The 18,182-nt window shown below is 44.0% G+C and overlaps 1 protein-coding gene across 8 annotated transcripts in view; it reads right to left on the bottom strand.

Annotated features, from left to right (window-relative positions):
• Positions 1-17,735, bottom strand: part of CAMTA1 (calmodulin binding transcription activator 1) — a 969,422-nt gene extending 951,687 nt beyond the window's left edge. For 6 of the 8 annotated variants that reach the window (XM_025367744.1, XM_025367761.1, XM_025367771.1 and 3 more), the window contains exon 1: positions 17,484-17,735. In XM_025367744.1, the coding sequence (XP_025223529.1) occupies positions 17,484-17,528 (45 nt within the window). In that variant the 5' untranslated portion in view covers positions 17,529-17,735. The remainder of the gene's footprint in view (positions 1-17,483) is intronic. The other 2 variants (XR_003116898.1, XM_025367734.1) reach the window with 2 other exon arrangements.
• Positions 17,736-18,182: the final 447 nt, after the last annotated feature.

Raw genomic sequence — 18,182 nt, 5'->3', positions numbered from 1 at the left:
GCTTGAGCTGGCCAGGAGTTCAAGACCAGCCTAGGCAACACAATGAAACCCCTGTCTCTACTAAAAACATAAAAATTAGCCGGGCAAGGTGGCATATGCCTGTGTTTCCAGCTAAGTCCTCAGCCTGGGGCGCTGAAGTGGGAGGATCACTTGAGCCCAGGCTGTCAAGGCTTCAGTGAGCTGAAATTGCGCCACTGCACTCCAGCCTGGGCAACAGAATAAGACCTTGTCTCAAAAAAAAAAAAAAGAGAGAGAGAGAGAGACAAAGGAAAAGCTTTGGGACAGTTACTACATCTACCACTAACTTACTCCACACACAACCAGGCTGGCTGACCAAGGACACTTGGCCTCCTATCTGTAGCTACACTGAACACCTTCTCTGCAAAACGTTCAATCACTATAGCACCTGAACATAAGACACTCCTTTAGGAGTCAGTACGTTTTCTTTTACACTGTTTGATGGAGACAGAGTTTGAGGTGCCAGGACCCCCTGCTCCAATAACCAGCTTCTCACACAATCTCCTCTCACTCTAAGACCCTCCAAATGATCAGCAGGCTGCTGGATCTAACCAACCTTCTTTCATAGTCCACTGGAGTGGGATGATCAGCTGGCCTATGGAAACAAAGCAACTGGCTGAGAGGAGTCAGTCCAATTCCCAGTCTTGAGTATTTTTGTACTGAGCCATAGAAACCGGAGTCAGATGATGGTGAGCACTGGAACTAGAGTCAGGACATGCAGGAGCCTTGACTAAGGCCTCTACATGCAACTTAGGCAAGAAAGCTACATGTGAATGGAGAAAGCCCAGCTCCAGAGAAGACATGTACTCCACACTCTCCGGATCCAGTTCCCACTGCCCAGCTACACTTCAGTTTCTGTCCTGGGAGGCTACAATTGCTTCTGCTCTTCTTAGACTAAAACTGCTTTCACTTGGCCTAACCTGTGTGGCTTGTGGTATGTGCAATCAAAAGTGCTCTAATCTAAAGCAGGGCCTGCTTACCTTCCCTGACATCAACCCCAAACCATCTGTTTCCTAGTGTTTATTAAGAACCTCAGACTTTTCTGAACGAGCTAGCCAGTCCTCTTTACAAATATAAATATTGCAAATATTAAAATCTCACCTAAAAATCACTTTCTGTATAAATGAACCTCAGGGCCTGATTACCATCATTTATTTATTTTTTTTTAATGTGTGATTCTGACAGTTTACTTAAGGCACAGCCTCCCACCTTGGGGTCATGAAAATATTGGCCATATATTTACTGTCAGGACCTTATAACTAATTTTCTCATTAAGCTTCAAATCCATTTGAAGTTTTTATTCTTTCAATTATGGTAAAATATGCATAACATACAATTTACCATTTTAACCCTTTTTGAGCATACAATTTAGTGAAATTAAGGGCATTCCCATTGTGTATCACCACTAGCCATAGCTTATTTTCAAAGCATTCTGAAAATCATGACTTTTTTATTTTTATTAAACAAGTATTTATGTTCCCTCATCAAACGACAAGGGCCAGGAGCCTCATCAGTGGCGGGACTGTGGCAGGACAGTGACAAAGGTAGCAAAGAGCACCCACAACAACCTGGAGCAGCACCAGAGCAGCTAAGTCCATCCTCAGTTCCTCCAGACATGGCCGCAGAAGCTAAAGAGACTAAAAATACTTGGAGAGGACAGATAGAAGCTGTCAAGGATATTTGGCCCAGTTAGAGAGGTCGCCACTATCACCATATTTACATCAGAAAACACTCATACAAGCTGCAGTGGGCCATATTTAGAATAATTAGATTCAGTATAGAATGTCTGATGTTCCTTCCCTCCCAGAATGCCCGGAATAAATCTCTGGGCCTTGAATTTGGTCAAGTTATCTATGATCAATTTCCGGAGGACCCCTAGGAAGAAAGACAGGTACTTCAAAAATGTTAAGTACCCACTCTCCACCTTTCTAACTTGTTATGCTTTCTTTTTAGTACAACAGCCTCTATCAATAAAACCAAATGAGGAAGAAACTTCCATCAAAGCTTTGTGAAAGCAAACGATTCAGCCAGAACATTTCATAATGGCTGAGATGGAAAGGATAAGGCAGGGAATGTTTACACGAACACCAGGAACTTTAACTTGCCTCTCAGTATCTTTAAAAATGAAAGAAAGTTCCAAAAATGAATTATGTTCATGGCCTCTCCAAATGCCAGGCCTATAGTAGCCCAGGGAGTAGGCCCAAGTGAAGATGTGATATGATCAATGACAGTGGGCCCACAGCAACTCCCCAATCCACACGAGTTTCTAAATAGGAAGAGTCTTCATTTACTGAATTACTGGGAATAGATAGATTTTAATAATGGTTATATTAATCAACTCCAAAAAGTACAACTAAATGAATATAAATACTACCTCAAACAGAAAAAGTCTGAGGTTAGCAAATATTTTTCATCTGTAATCATATATTATTTAAGTCTATTTTCCAAAACTATGAACCCTCATCTATGTCTGAACAAAGACCTCAGATCTGTCATACAAAATAACTATGAATATTTTGGTGTCATACATCTTTTTTAATAATTTTAAATTTTTTTTCACATTTTGTTTGTTTTGAGACAGGGTCTCAACTCTGTCATCCAGACTGGAGTGCAGTGGCGCAATCACAGCTCACTGCAGCCTTGACCTCAAGGGCTCAAGCAATCCTCCAACCTCAGCCTCCCAGGTACCTGGGATCACAGGTGCGCACCACCACATCTGGCTAATTTTTTCTATTTTTAGTAGAGACAAGGTCTCACTATGTTGCCCAGGCTGGTCTCGAACTCCAGGGCTAAAGCAATCCTCCCGCCTCGGCCTCCCAAAGTGTTGAGATTATAGGCGTGAGCCACAGTACCCAGCCTACATTTTTTAAAGTTAATATAGTATATTAAACAGACAGACCTAAAAAATTAAGCCGTCTATGTACCTCAGAAAGGAGACATCTGAGTGTCTGCAGTTCAAATCCCCCCATACGGCTTGAGTCAACATATTATTCTTGTCCTGGAGCAAGGACCTCAAAAGGAAAAGATACAGTTATACAGAATAGCTGAATATCAGGAAAGCAAGCCCTGAAATGAAATTCCATATCTCTGACTTCATTTCCTTATACAATAGTCCCCCTCTTATCCATGGTTTCAGTTACGAGCGGTCAACTAAGGTCCAAAAATAGGTGAGTGTGGTACAATAAGATAATCTGAGAGAGACAGACCACATTCACACAACTTTTATTACAGTATATTGTTGCAACTTCTATTTTATCATTAGTTACTGTTATTAATTATTAATAGTAATTATTATTAATGGGAAGGAACTTTCAAGGTTATCACTAGGACAACCCTTTACCCAATACATGAATTCCCTCAAAATGACTACCAACTATCTCATTATATAAGAGCTGAGGTCTGAGAAAAGCAAGATGAGGAAAAGCTGTGGTGGAATCAAGAGTGATAAATGCAGAAATATCATCTGGTAAAAGAAGGTACGGAGGTCATGGAGAGAAAGGCTTCTAGCTTCTGGTCCACCTAAGTGGCAGCAAAGACAGTACAGGATGCAGCTCTGCTGGGATCCTTGAGTTCTGCTCACCAGCATTCCTAGCTAGTGAAAGAAAAGAGTACAAGCCAGGCACAGTGGCTCATACCTGTAAGCCTGGCACTTTGGGAGGCTGAGACAGGATTACTGCTTGAGGCCAGGAGTACAAGACAAGCCTATGCAACATAGCAAGACCCTTTCTCCATAAAATTAAAAAAGAATTAGCCGGGTGTGGTGGCACACGCCCGTAGTCCTCGCTATTCAGGAGGCTGAGGCAGGAGAATCACTTGAACCCAAGAGTTCAAGGTTGCAGTGAGCTGTGATGGCACTTTAGCCTGGGTGACAGAGCAAGAGTCTGTCTCTAAAAAAATTTTTTAATTAATAATAATAAATAATGAATAAATAATAAATAACAAATAGTAAAAAGGAAAGAGTTTGAGCTGGGAATCAAGGTGGGCTTATTCTAAAAGCTGTCTAGGAAGCACAAAGCCTTCACGGCTGGAGAACTAACCAATCACTGATTGGTTCAGGGTTAGATAAAAATGATAATGCTTTAGCCAGGCATGGAGGCTCACATCTGTAACCCCAGCACTTTGGGAGGCTGAGGAGGGCGAATCACGAGGTCAGGAGATCAAGACCATCCTGGCTAACACGGTGAAATCTCGTCCTACTAAAAAGATACAAAAAATTACCCGGGTGTGGTAGCAGGTGCCTGTGGTCCCAGCTACCCGAGAGGCTAAGGCAGGAGAATGGCATGAACTCGAGAGCCGGAGCTTGCATCACTGCACTCCAGCCTGGGCAACAAAGCAAGAATCCGTCTCAAAAAATAAATAAATAAATAAATAATGCTGATACTACCGCCAGTATTCCAGACATTCTGAAACCTAGTAATAACAGCCCACAACTTTTCATACCTACAGTGGCACATGGCTTTGAAAATTAGGGGGTTTTTACAGAGCCCCTCTACCATTAAATATTCCTTTCTTAGGCTGGGTGCAGTGGCTCATGCCTGTAATCCCAGCACTTTGGGAGGCCGAGGCGGGTGAATCACCTGACGTCAGGAGTTCGAGACCAGCCTGGCCAACATGGTGTCTCAACTGAAAATACAAAAATTAGCCGGGCATAGGGTTGGGCGCCTGTAATCCCAGCTACTCGGGGGGCCGAGGCAGGAGAATCGCTTGAACCCAGGAGGCGGAGGTTGCAGTGAGCCGAGATTGCGCCATCGCACTCCAGCCTGGGGGACAACAGCGAGACTTCATCTCAAAATATATATATTTTTTTTTTCTTTTTTCATTACCACTTGCAAATAGATTCTTTTACAGAAATCATACTTAAATAATATATAAATTATTTTGTTATTAGGGAAAATAATGTCATTCAAGTCAACTTCAATGTTTATTCACAGTCTACTTGCTTTTATTTCCTTTCTCTTGGCTAATCTACTGAAAGGAGAAAGCCAGTTAACAGACCACTCTTCTGTCACCTATTAGATAATATAGTTTAACCTAAAGGAACACAAAGTTCTAGTTTCATTCAATAATGGGAGGACACAGGATCTGTACTTGTTATGGCATTTAAAAAGTCATCTCAGGCCAGGTGTGGTGGCTCACGTCTGTAATCCCAGCACTTTGGGAGGCGAAGGCAGGCAGATAAGCTGAGGTCGTAAGTTTGAGATCAGCCTGCCCAACATGGTGAAACCCCATCTCTATTAAAAAAAAAAAAAAAAAAAAATTAGCCAGGCGTAGTGGTGCATGCCTATAATCCCAGCTACTCGGGAGGCTGAGGTAGGAGAACTGCTTGAACACGGGAAGTAGAGGTTGTGGTGAGCCAAGATCGCGCCACCGCACTCCAGTCTGGGTGACAGAGCGAAACTCTGTCTCAAAAAAAAAAAAACCCAATAAATAAAAAATAAAGAGTCATCTCAGCCGGACATGGTGGCTCATGCTTGTAATCCCAGCACTTTGGGAGGCTGATGCAGGAGGATCGCTTGAGCCCTGTAGTTTGAGACCAGCCTGGGCAACAAGGCAAAACCCCGCCTCTACAAAAAATACAAAACTTGGCCGGGCGCAGTGGCTCAAGCCTGTAATCCCAGCACTTTGGGAGGCCGAGACAGGCGGATCACGAGGTCAGGAGATCAAGACCATCCTGGCGAACACGGTGAAATCCCGTCTCTACTAAAAAAATACAAAAAACTAGCCGGGCGAGGTGGCGGGCGCCTGTAGTCCCAGCTACTCAGGAGGCTGAGGCAGGAGAATGGCGTAAACCCAGGAGGCGGAGCTTGTAGTGAGCTGAGATCCGGCCACTGCACTCCAGCCTGGGCGACAGAGCGAGACTCCGTCTCAAAAAAAAAAAAGAAAATACAAAACTTAGCCTGGCATGGTGGCGTACACCTATAGTCTCAGCCACTTGGGGGACTGAGGCAGGAGGATTGCTTAGGCCGGGGAAGTGGAGGCTGCAGTAAGACAAGATCACACCACTGCACTTCAGCCTGGGTGACAAAGCAAGACCGTCTCGGAAAAAACAGTGATCTCAAGAGTAAGACTAGGTATCAATCAAAGTGGTTGCAGCTTGAATCATTGATTCTAATCATGAATTATTATTTAGCTAAAATGATGATCCCCAAATATAACACATTTTATTTCTAAATGTTTCTTGGCAAGTGAGTATCCAGAAAGTCAGCAAAACCCCCAAGAAAGTAGAGAAAATGAACTTTTTTACAGCTCACCATTCATCAACTACAGCAGGCTTGAAAGATACAATGGGCTGGAGGCTTAGCCTCAAATTTGGCCTGCAGAAGAAAACTCCAAACAAGATTTCTTCAAGAACTGCTCTAATGTAGTACTAAACTTCAAGGAGTGACCTCCCTAGAGGAGAAACTAGAGTTGACAGCTACACGAGTGCACAATCCAGGGGAGATGCACCCTAAGTCCAATACAAGGAATACTACACTGGTTCCATCACAATAATAATATATTAAAATAAAAGCATCAAACAATGAAGTAATTTAAAATATGTCAAAGGCAAGAAAATCCTCCAAAAAAAAATCTAAATCCATTACAAAGGTAATCTGAATAAAATATCATTTAATCTCTAGGCCTAACCTCTCTGAAATAAAGTTTTATATATTCTTCCAACTTAGTCAAATTATACAAGAAAGCTACTTTAGGCTGGCGCAGTGGCTCATGCCTGTAATCCTAGCACTCTGGGAGGCCAAGGTGGGTGGATCGCTTGCGTTCACAAGTTGGAGACCAGCCTGGGCAACACGGTGAAAACCCATCTCCGCAAAAAATACAAAAATTAGCCAGGCATGGTGGCGCGTGCCTGTAGTCCCAGCTACTCGGGAGGCTGAGGGATCACCTGAGCCCGAGAAGTCAAGGCTGCAGTGAGCCGAGAGAGATCGTGTCACTGCACTCCAGACTGAGTGACACAGTGAGACCGTCTCTCCAAAAAATAAAAAAAGAAATGCTATTTTATAACAAAGGAGCCACAGCATAGCACTCTCAACTTCCTGTAAGAACAAAAATATTGTGTCAATATGTTCACAACACAGTTCAAGTCACAAAATCATAAGATAATTAAATTGACTTTTTAGGTTTCAATCTGTTTAGCCAGAAACCTTATCCAAACTGTACTGATGCAAATCAGCATGAGAACTACAGTATTATCAAAGTAACTCCAGTATCTTATCTTTTGTTTTACCTTTTATCAGTGATTTATGGGCTGACTAATGGTAAACTGATTTGTGCATGTGCCAGAAGTCAGCTCAGGAATACAAAACAGGAAAAAAATTTAGAAGAATCAAATTCATGAATGAAAATGCTGACGTCATAGTTCAGTTCCCAGCAGAGTTTAGAGTAGCATATGAAAAACAGTGTATCTTCTGGAATGTTAAAACACCAAAGTCATCTGGTAAAGGAAATAAAAGAAAAAGTCATTCCTTGCTCAGAATGAGGGAACGGAGAAAAAGAGAAAAGCTCAATTAACAAGCTTTTCCATGAACCAAAAATGAAAAATATACAATGTATATGGCACAAACTATCATAACCTCTAAACCACATATTTTGTGTTATTGTCAGAAATAGTATTTTTTAGGCGGGCCATGGTAGCTCATACCTGTAAATCCCAGCACTTTGGGAGGCTGAGGCAGATGGACTGCTTGAGACCAGGAGTTGAAGACCAGCCTGGGCAACACAGCAAGACCCCATCTCTACCAAAAAGAGAAAAAAAACCTAAGCAGGCAAGGTGACACACACCGGTAGTCCCAGTTACTCAGGGGGCTGAGGCAGGAGGATCATTTCAGCACAGGAGGCCAAGGTTGCAGTGAGCTATGGATTACACTACTGCACTCCAGTCTGGGCAACAGAGCGAGACCCTGTCTCTAAAAAAAAACAAGATAAAATAAATTTAAAAGAAGTAACATTTTTTACAGGTGATGACTAGTTGTGTCTCTAAATAAGTAGGACATAGCTGCCCGCCCCAACTTTAAATCCTTCTCCCATCACGTGGCGTAACTTTCAAAAATGAATGCATAATACAGCTAGGCAGTCCTCCACTGAAAACGACCCAGCACAGCCATACCACACCTGATTTTAAGTAATTTTGAATAACATGGGGTGGAACTCAGTGACCAGAAGAAAGCTCCTGGAATTTTTATGTGAGGCAAGAAAAAAAAAAAGAAAGAAAGAAAAAAAGCCTTTATCTAATGATGTAATATAAACTAATAAAAAAGAAAGATTATAAACATTTGATTTACTTAGAACTATTAAAAGTGGCTAGTGGCATGGATTGTTCATATCTTTCATCTCTCGGCAGGACTGAAAATACAACTAGTAATACAAACTTCTGTAAAGTTTAGACACAATTTACTAAAATCCTTTTATTCAGGACACTTAAGTAACTGATTCCTGGATGTCTAATGTTTCCCAGGGAATTTAAGATTATTACATTCTTAGAAAATAACAGTGACCCTCACATCCTTGGTAACCTCTCCAAAGCACAGAACTGTAAGGACATTCTCTCTTCTTCACCATTCATATGGCTTAAAGTAGCCATTCACCCAAAATGGATTTTTTTTTAATTTAAGCAATAAACAATTTTGCCAATAAACATTTTAAAAAGAAGATCTTATTAAGTTAAAATGCAAACATGCCAGTTTTATCGGTAAATCTAAAATGTGGAGAGATCATCTCACATTGTTGCCACCACAAATATCTTTGAAAGAACATCACTACCCCCTTGTGGATTCGCCATAAAAAAATCCTTCTCTTGAATCTTTTTAAATATTCCATTTTGCTGAACTTCCATCAAAGTTTTCATTTTCTTCACTAAGAAGGGTTATTTCATTTCAATTACTTTTTAAAAAGACAAACTTAACATTTTTCTTAAAATCAATCCAATCAACTTACTTGTCCTCTAAGTGCCCCCTTTTTGGGGAGCATTCTTTATATGTGTACATGTGTCTATGCAATACAATAACCCTATCAACATTCCATTTCTTCTTCAAATATCTGAATTTATACTTCCAATCATCACTCTGAGATTATTTTTAATCATAAATGAGTAATTTTTTCCACTACAGCATCTTTTTCTTTCTCTCTGATAATTTCACACTTTGTACCAATCTCTTATTATCACTCCCAAATGATTTGATACCCAAATGCTCAGAAAACCAACGGGGCACATACATCATACATCCTCAGAAATGACTTTTCAGAAAAGGATTAAAAACCAAATCTAAGTTTTAAAAAGATTAATTCTTGATTGTATTAATATACATTCAGAAATGAGTCTGGCAATCTAAATCAACCATGATGAAGGAAAAACAGACAATAACTTTCCTTCAAAACTTGTAAAAAGAAAGGCTTCCTCTCTCTCTAAGTTGAAAGAATACCTCTGGTTGTATCTGTACATCATTCTAATATAACACACAAATACACCTTGTTGAATGTACACTGTAAAAAAGATTAAATGAACTTAAACATCTGATGCATCCTTTGTTATAGACACTAAATTTAGCTGAAAGTACAAATCACCACTGCAAAATGCACAGGCTACATGGAGAAAGAGTCATGACTGGCTGTACTGCCATTATTGGAAGTTAGCTCTCCATTCTCTTAGACATGTTGAACACAAAAGTAGGGACACGGTAATTTACTATTGTCAGCATTTATTTCAATGGTTAGAAAGGAATAAAGGGGGGAAAATTCACTTTGCAAGTGTTTTTAAGTGACTGAATACATAATCTTACCTTGTGGTAACTGATAAGGGAAAAAAATGGGAGAGATACTGCATGGTCTGTTGAACGAATGAATGCTTTATGTCCCAAAAGTCACACATCAGCCCCATTGAGAATATTACACACCCAAAAATTATCTGCTTATGCACCTGTCCAAAACTAGTGACTGAACTGCACAGCAGAGGCAATCAGAGCTGGGCTTCATAAGGTTTTGCTTTTGGGGGGGATTGTTATCATGATGGTTGTTTTGGGATTTTGGGGGAGGGGAGATATACATAGGGGTGGGAGATGTATTTTAGATGGTATGAAGAAATGAAGTTAGGGATGAGAGCTACGCCACTTAGTCTCCACATAATAACATGTTTAAAATTATTAAGAATACAGCCCCAAACATTTCTTTCAAGAAATGTCACTTTGTACACATGAAACTACAAAACCGCAGAGAGCAGAGTGATGAATACAGCCCCAAACAAGCATATCTTCCTCGAAGTTACCTTCGGCTAACAGTCTCAGGAAAGGATATGTTACATGACTTGAAAGGCCTGGCTAAATTTGAAAAACAAAAACAAGAAAGTGACTGCAAAAGGATTCATGTACAAGAGAACAAGCAACTATGTCAGGAAAGGGCAAAACACTGAAGTTGAATATGGAAGAACCATTAAAAAAAAAATCTCTAGTCATTCCATCTTATGCCATGTCAATCAGTTCAAAGTAAATGAACAATCCTCCAAAAAAAGAGCAGAAAGGGAAATAATGTGGCTGACCCTTGGCCTCTCTTTGCAGTGGGGTACATAATATTCCTCTGTAAGTCCAGGGTAATGAGGTAAAAAAAAAAAAAAAAAAAAAGCTCAGGAAACAGTACCAATCTTTACACAAGGAGGCCCATGACCTTCTACAAGCAATGGTGTTCAAAGCAGAAGGATGCAATACAGCCTTAGAAATACACAGCTAGCATACTGATGGGAAAAAAAAAAAAAAACCACCACCCTTTACTCACCCTTTACTTTGTCCCCTCATGTGAAAAATCACAAACTGCTCTCCATTGTCAATATATACAAAGAAACACTTTCGGCCAGGCGCACTGGCTCATGCCTATAATCTCAGCACTTCGGGAGACCAAGGCAGGCGGATCACTTGAGGTCAGGAGTTCGAGATCAGCCTGGCCAATATGGTGAAATCCCGTCTCTACTAAAAATACAAAAAGTAGCCGGGCATGGTGGTGGGTGCCTATAATCCCAGCTACTCAGGAGCTATGGCACAAGAATCGCTAGAACCCAGGAAACAGAGGTTGCAGTGAGCTGAGATCACGCCACTGCACTCCAGCCTGGGCAACAGAGCAAGACTCAGTCTCAAAAAAAAAAAAGAAAAGAAACACTTTCCTTATAAATGCATGATAATTATCATGGGAGACCATCTATATGTTTGTAAGTCCCTCTCTCTAATGACAGAATAGGAACATGGCTTAATCACAGGACGAAGGGACACTATATCCAGTGATGGCACAAAATAAAAGGATATGACAGATCAACCTGTAGCTCGAACCTGATTAGGTATTCAAGAAAAATAAAGATTATACACTATCTGGAAAATAGAGTGAATGACCGTACACTCTTATTCAAGTTACACAGACAAAGTAGTAGAGCAAGAATGCTTCTCACTCTCACTCTCAAACACACCAAAAACTAAAGGCAGTACTATATATAACAGGCAAAGGAACATTAGAAGAGGCCCCCATACTTCCTTGTAAATAAAGGCTCCAAATGAAATAATATACTTGGCTGTGCTTAAAGAAATTTATTGTGTCAAGCCAAAGAGACAGAAAGAAGCTGGCTAAATGCAGCGAAAATAAATTTCCAAAATCCTACATGGGGAGGCCCAGAGAATGAAGGACCCAGTGTTTTATCTAGAGATGCTATCTAGTTACAAATACTATTACTAGCTGCCTTGTGGCTTAAATCTCATTCCATCTACCTATTCTTAGGGAAACAAGAAGAAACAATGCCTTGTGCTAAAGGACAAAGGGATGGTGGGCATCCCCTTTTTACTAAAAGGCTACAAATACAGTACATCTACAAATACTTTTTTATAATAATGACAGGGCAGTGAAGAAATCTCTCTATGTGGGAAAGGACAAAAAGTAAAAGGAAAGGCCGAAGAAAAGAAAGGGAGGTCGGATTTAAGTCACCTAGAACATTTAAAAAAAAAGAACATAGTACATGATTCCAGAAGATACACAACACCTTAGAAAATGATCTGTACAATGAAAACGCAAAAGAAACACACATCACTTGTCAACACAAAATACACTCAGTCAGACACTCACATGACCAAAGGACACTGCCAAACCACATACTACAAATCTCACACAAGAGTGAAATACTAGCAGAATTGGTTTCTATATACATTGTAGAGACGGTAAATCGAATTTAATAGAGGAAAAAAGAAAAGAAGCATTTCAAAGTGTTAATAATTTTTATTATTATCATTATTTATACCTAACCTGTACCCACAAAGAATTTGAGGCAATTTACAAAAACAATAATACCATTAAAAAGCATAAATTAAAAGTCACATAATAAACAAAAGTGGTGATAATCATATCAGAGACCTAGCCTAAGAATGAGCATCAATTAGGTATTAAATTTGGATATAATTCTTCGTGGCAGTGAAAATGTACCAGCAGCTCATACAGTTCTCACTATCTAATATGAACCGTACCAGTTAATCAGAAGAGAAAAATATTTTTATACCACTTCCTTATATAAAAAATAAATTTGACTCTACGTTCTATAGAATGCCTAGTGCAATGCTGCTGTTCAAATGTTAAGCATTCCAACCAATCATGTATCTAAACGACCTAAAAGTTATACCTACACAATCAGATTAAGAAGGCTGACTTTACTTTTTTCTACACGTACATACACACACACACACACACACACACACACACACACATATACACTCTCTCTCTCTGCACACAGTCTGGGGGAAAGCTGCTAAATGACTCTCCCAGTCCACCCTCCCACCCTCTTCACCATCCCCACTTCTGCTGAGGAGGAAAAAAGGTTCAACAAGATAACACACTATTACACTACATCTCTGTAAGTTAACAATCCAAAAACTTAAAAATCAGAAAAAAAAATTCCTTACAAGACTATATAAGACAAGCATTAAGATACACTGAAGGCCGCGCATGGTGGCTTGCACCTGTAATCACGGCACTTTGGGAGGCTGAGGCAGGCAGATCACTTGAGGTCAGTAATTAAAGACCAACCTGGTCAACATGGTGAAACCCCGTCTCTACTAAAAATACAAAAAAAATTAGCCGGGCAGGTGGTACACGCCTGTAATCCCAGCTACTTGGGAGGCTGAAGCAGGAGAATTGCTTGAACCTGGAAGGCGGAGGTTGCAGGGAGCCGAGATCGTGCCACTGCACTCCAGCCTGGGCAACAGAGTGAGACTCTGTCTCAAAAAAAAAAAAAAGAAGAAGAAGAAGAAGAAGATACACTGAAATGTCATTAATATAAAAGGCTAACAAGATCCAATATGGTCTCAAGCAAAGTCACATCACTCCCTACAGCTCCTTGTACATAACAGAAGCTTAGTAAAGGTCTCCTGAATGAATGATTCCAGTCATGGGAGTATAAATATAAAAAGGACTTCTCCCCAGAAGGGCAAATTCAAAGATCCCACAGAAGAGGCAACGAACACAACTATGAGGGGAACTGAAGAAAATAAGAGAATCACCTTCTACTGCTTTTTCCATAAGGCAGGCAGAAAGAAGTGCAACTGCACACAAAGGGGTATTTCCCCCAAACAGGAAAGGAAGAATGGCTCAAAGTAATGAAACAGTGGGAAAAAAATGTTAAGATTTTGAGACGGGCTATCTCAAAATCAGTCACAAAGAAGTAAAAACTGAGCAGGACACATGGGCTGACACCTAGCACAAATGGGGGACTACACTAAACACTACTCTCTAAAGAATAGGCTATTTCAGGGGGAAAGTCTAAAACCGCCAGAGCCTAAAAACTAAGGAAATAGAAAACACAGCTGAGCAGGATGCATAAATATGTCTCAGAGAGCAAGTAAGAACAACACTACTCTTTTGAAAAGGAAAAGCTGACCCAGTCTGACCTTGAGTAGAGGTTGCTCTGTATATGTCAACATTTTGAATCCACTCAACGATGAGATGGAGAAAGCCAACATTTGCAGAAGCAGGATAAGTCAAGGCTCCAAGAAGACAAAGGAGGAAGAGGTCACCCAACCTAGTCCCAAAAACTGGAGGTAAAGGGTGAAGGGGAGGAAAGAGTCATGTTCTAACAGAGAGTCACACAGAAAGATGAAACTATGTGGTTCAGAGAACCCGTCTAGTTTGCCCAACTGCAACAGAGCATTTTGCACTACAGGGGTAAGAGGAAAAAGCTGATTTCCAATCATCTGTGGAGACCAGGGACACAGAAACACAACCACATCAAACTTAAGAAAAAGAGCCCAGCTTCAGACATTAACCTCAAGTGTGTTCTTCCAACCAACCTTTACCACTTTTCCTTCCACTGCACCTTGCATGGAGACCCCTGCTTACCAGGGAAAATGCCCAAAGTCTCCATAGCGTCATGGAGGAAGGGTAGGAAGAACCACCACTGGAAACGGGATGACTCCGCTGAGTCTACACCATCAACAGCAGGTATTCAATTCTTCATTTTTCCGAAGTTCACTAATATCCCCTAAAAATACACAATCCCATCAAGCTGACTACAGACACAGAATACGAACAGCATTAAAAAATTTAAAACCAAAAAAAAAAAGAAAATGAGCTCAAAAGCTCTACTTTCTGACACTGGGAATTAGGCCCACTGGACGACTCAATGTTAACTGAAAGGCAAAATCTAGAAGTCACAGACCAGCGCTGACCAAATCCCCGATGAGTCACTTCTCCTTACACAGTAAACTGAGGCAAAGCGAGCCTCCGAGCTAGAAAAGAGCTTTAAAGGCCAAAGCCCCAGAGCCCAACGGAACTCGGGGAGGATGAGTCTCCACACTAAGCCTGTCAAAGCAGCCATTCTGGATTTCATGAAAGAGGGAGAAAGGGAAGGAGGGAGAAAGGGAGGAAGGGAGACCTGAGGAGGCAAAGCACCTGACTAGAGCCGACAGGGCTGCAATCATTCCCCTGACCAAGAGAAAAGAACTCGAAGAATAACGTCCCCCATCCTCTCATGAAGCGTCAAGGACTTTTCCACAGGTACGTTTTGCTAATTTCACAACCTCTCTCAATTATTTAAATCGTCAAAATACAAAAGGGACATCTTTACGGTCATTCGTTCCTCCTTCTGTCACAGGAAAACACATTCTTCTCACCCATCTCCTGTCATTTGCCCAAACACATGAAATCTCTTTCCCCTACACTGCAGTAAAGAAATCAAGAACTTTTCACTCTATGCAGAATCAGGCAACGAATACCACCTCTAAATTCAGAGTGCCAAAGTTGTGATGCGTATGGGCAGGCACTGTATGCTTCGCACATTCAGAGACTTCGTGAACATGCAGGATGTCATTCTGCTTATTCAGTACGGTACACATTACAAACGAAAGAATGGTCAGAATTGGCCATTTATCAATGATTCTTCTGCTGCTGCTTCTAAGCCTGAAGAGTTACCAACAACGCTAGTATCTATCTATATCATTACACATAAAAGGCCCCATATGCACCCAAAATGTAAAGGTAGTCATCTGACCCTTCCAACTTCCTGTGCACTGTATATGTAAAGAATGTGATTTCATCTGTGTATACCTACATGTATGTATATGTAAACAAATGAATATAGCATCATGATCTGGTTCTCCAAATAGAACCACAACAGCAAAACACAGAAAACATTCAAATTCCCCCTTCTCCTAAAAGCTACAAGATTTAAAGAAATGTTTGGATGCCACCAGAGACAACACCAGAGCCAAAGGAAGGTTCTAGTACAACAATGAGCACACAGGCAACCTCTTCCAGGATGGCATGTGGGCGACACGGGTGTCTACACTCCCTTTTCTGAATGGAAAGGCATATGGCTTCTCCTTACCCAGCCAACATGAATACAATTTGAGAAAATCAGAAAAAGTCAAAGTAACAGGCTCACTAAAGATGGCTGACTGGGAAGCAGAAGCCACAGAGGAGGATGTGAGTTCTCTCAAAAAAGAATCGGGAAGTTTATACCCAGGAAAGGTTCAAGGACTCTTGAGTGTGGGACGGACAAAGTCTGGTTCTCACTGCACAGAAGACAGTAATCAAAACGTCAAAAAACAAGGGCACACGACCCTTTTCCCAGTGGGGTAGTCAACTGGTGAAGGTTGCCCCTCTCCTGAGACACAAGAGTCAACTGGAAGCAAAAATATACCCCGGTCTTTCTCAGACACAGGAGCAACTAGTGTGGCTGGCCCCTTTTCACTCAAGCACTAGGCACAATGGCAGCCTGCCCCACATCTTACGGGGCGCCCACTCTTACCCAGACAAGGAACTCCGAGAAGAGAGAACAAGTCAGTGTAGACACACGAATGGGGAAAGGAGCACGGTGAATGTCCAGTTGTCTCCATAAGAAAAAGAGGGCACCTCAAAGGGTATTCAGGAAATGAGCTCACCCTAACCCAGCAAAGTGTGCGAGAGTATGCATGATCTGGAAGAAGTGTCTGCTTTCCTATTTAGAAATGACTTCAGAGCTGCACAAGCCCCCACTATCCACTGGGTGAGGAAAGAAGAACATGGGTAGCCAGAGTCCCCTTGTCCTGGCAAAAAGGGTCAATGGAGAGTGTGCAGAGGCCCCAAAAGATTCCAAAGAAGATGAGCGGATCAGACGGACCCCTGTGCCAAGGAAGGATCGGGGTCACGGAAGGTAAAGGGCAAGGGAGTGTGGAGATCCTCACTTGCCATAGAAACGGAGACCCCACCCTCCAGGCTGTGAGGGTGCAAGGGCAAGAGTAGGATGTGAACGACTGCGAGGGGCGGGGATGCTGCGCAGGCCCCCTTCCCTTCCCGGGAAGCGAAGGGGGAGGGGTCACACGAGGCCCTTCGGCCGAGGAACACTCGGCAGGACGGGGTCCCCCTGGCGGGGAGAAGCTCGGGGACCCCCCGCCCGCTTGGGGAGGCGTCCACGGGGCTGAATGGGGTGCCGGAGAGAGTACGTCTGGCCCTGCCCGCCGGAGAGCAGGGGGCCGGCGAGGGCTGAGCGCCGGCCGCTACCGCCCGACGGGGACCGGCCCGGAGCAGTGGGACGGGGGCCAGGGGGGCCCGAGGCGGATAAACTTTCCGCCCCGCGGCCCCCACCCCGGACCCAGCGCCGGGGGTGCGGGGGACGCGCCGCGGGCTCGGGAGCGGCGGGGATGCCCGGTCCGGGTGGGGGAGGCGCCGGCCCTCCGCCGGCTCCTCCTCCTCGCTGGGCCCGGTCCCCGCCCCGCGAGCCCCCCGCCCCCTCCGGCCCCAGCCCGCCCCCGGGGGTGGGGTGTGGGGCGCCGCGCTCCGCCGGCCCCGCGAGTCACCTCAGGACTCGGCCGCGCTCCGCCCCCCCCCACCCCGCCGGCCCCCTCCCCGGCCGGGTCGCCAGCCCGCCCGCCCGCCGCGCCCCCGCGCTCCCGCCCGGCGCCGCCGATGCCCGGGATGTCCGGCGGGGCCGGGTCCCGCCGCCCGCCGCGCCGCCCCCCAGTCCCTCGCGCTCCGGCTCTTACCTTCCGGCTTGTTTTCGGCAGCCATTTCCCCTCCGCGCGCCACATCCTCCTCCTCCTCGCGACCGGGACCCCGAGCGCGCGCCTCGTACCGCCGCCGCCGCCGGCCCAGCCACCCCGCCGCCGCCGCGCACCCGCCCTGGCCCCGCCCCGCGGCCCACGCACAGCGCCCGTTGGGCCGTGAGGCTGCCACTCATCGTTCCCGCCGCCAATCGCCCCGCACCAGGGGTCTCACTACTCTCCGGGAGGAGCGTCCTATCCATCCGGCCCATTGGCTGGTCACCACCCAACGGACTGAAAGGATTGGTCAAGAATCAACGCCCCCTCCCCACCCACTCCCAGGAAAGCCCGCCTTCCGGACCTAAACAAAGCTTCCTAGTGGCCAGAGCCCGAAAGATCTGTCCAATCAGGACGGGCCCGACACGGAATAGTTCCTCGAGGCTGAGACGTGGCGTTTTGATTGGGCGTCACTACAGTGTTTCCCAGGCCGTCCAAACCAATCAAAGGGGGTTCCCGGAATTCGGGAGAGGCGAAGGGAAGCCCCGCCCCTGAGCGTGACCGTCATGAGGAAGGCGCTCGCTCATTGGCGCGCTGGGGCTTTTCCCGCGTGCTCCCGGGGCTGAAGGACGTTCCCGGGGAAGCCGCTGCCGGCGCGTGGGGTCCCGGTGGCTGTGGAGGACGCGCCGGGATCTCCGGGATCCC

This window comes from Theropithecus gelada, chromosome 1, assembly GCF_003255815.1.
Source record: "Theropithecus gelada isolate Dixy chromosome 1, Tgel_1.0, whole genome shotgun sequence".
Classification (NCBI taxonomy): Eukaryota; Metazoa; Chordata; class Mammalia; order Primates; family Cercopithecidae; genus Theropithecus; species Theropithecus gelada.
Note: the sequence above shows the minus strand (reverse complement) of the source record. Positions and strands in the feature narration are given on the sequence as shown.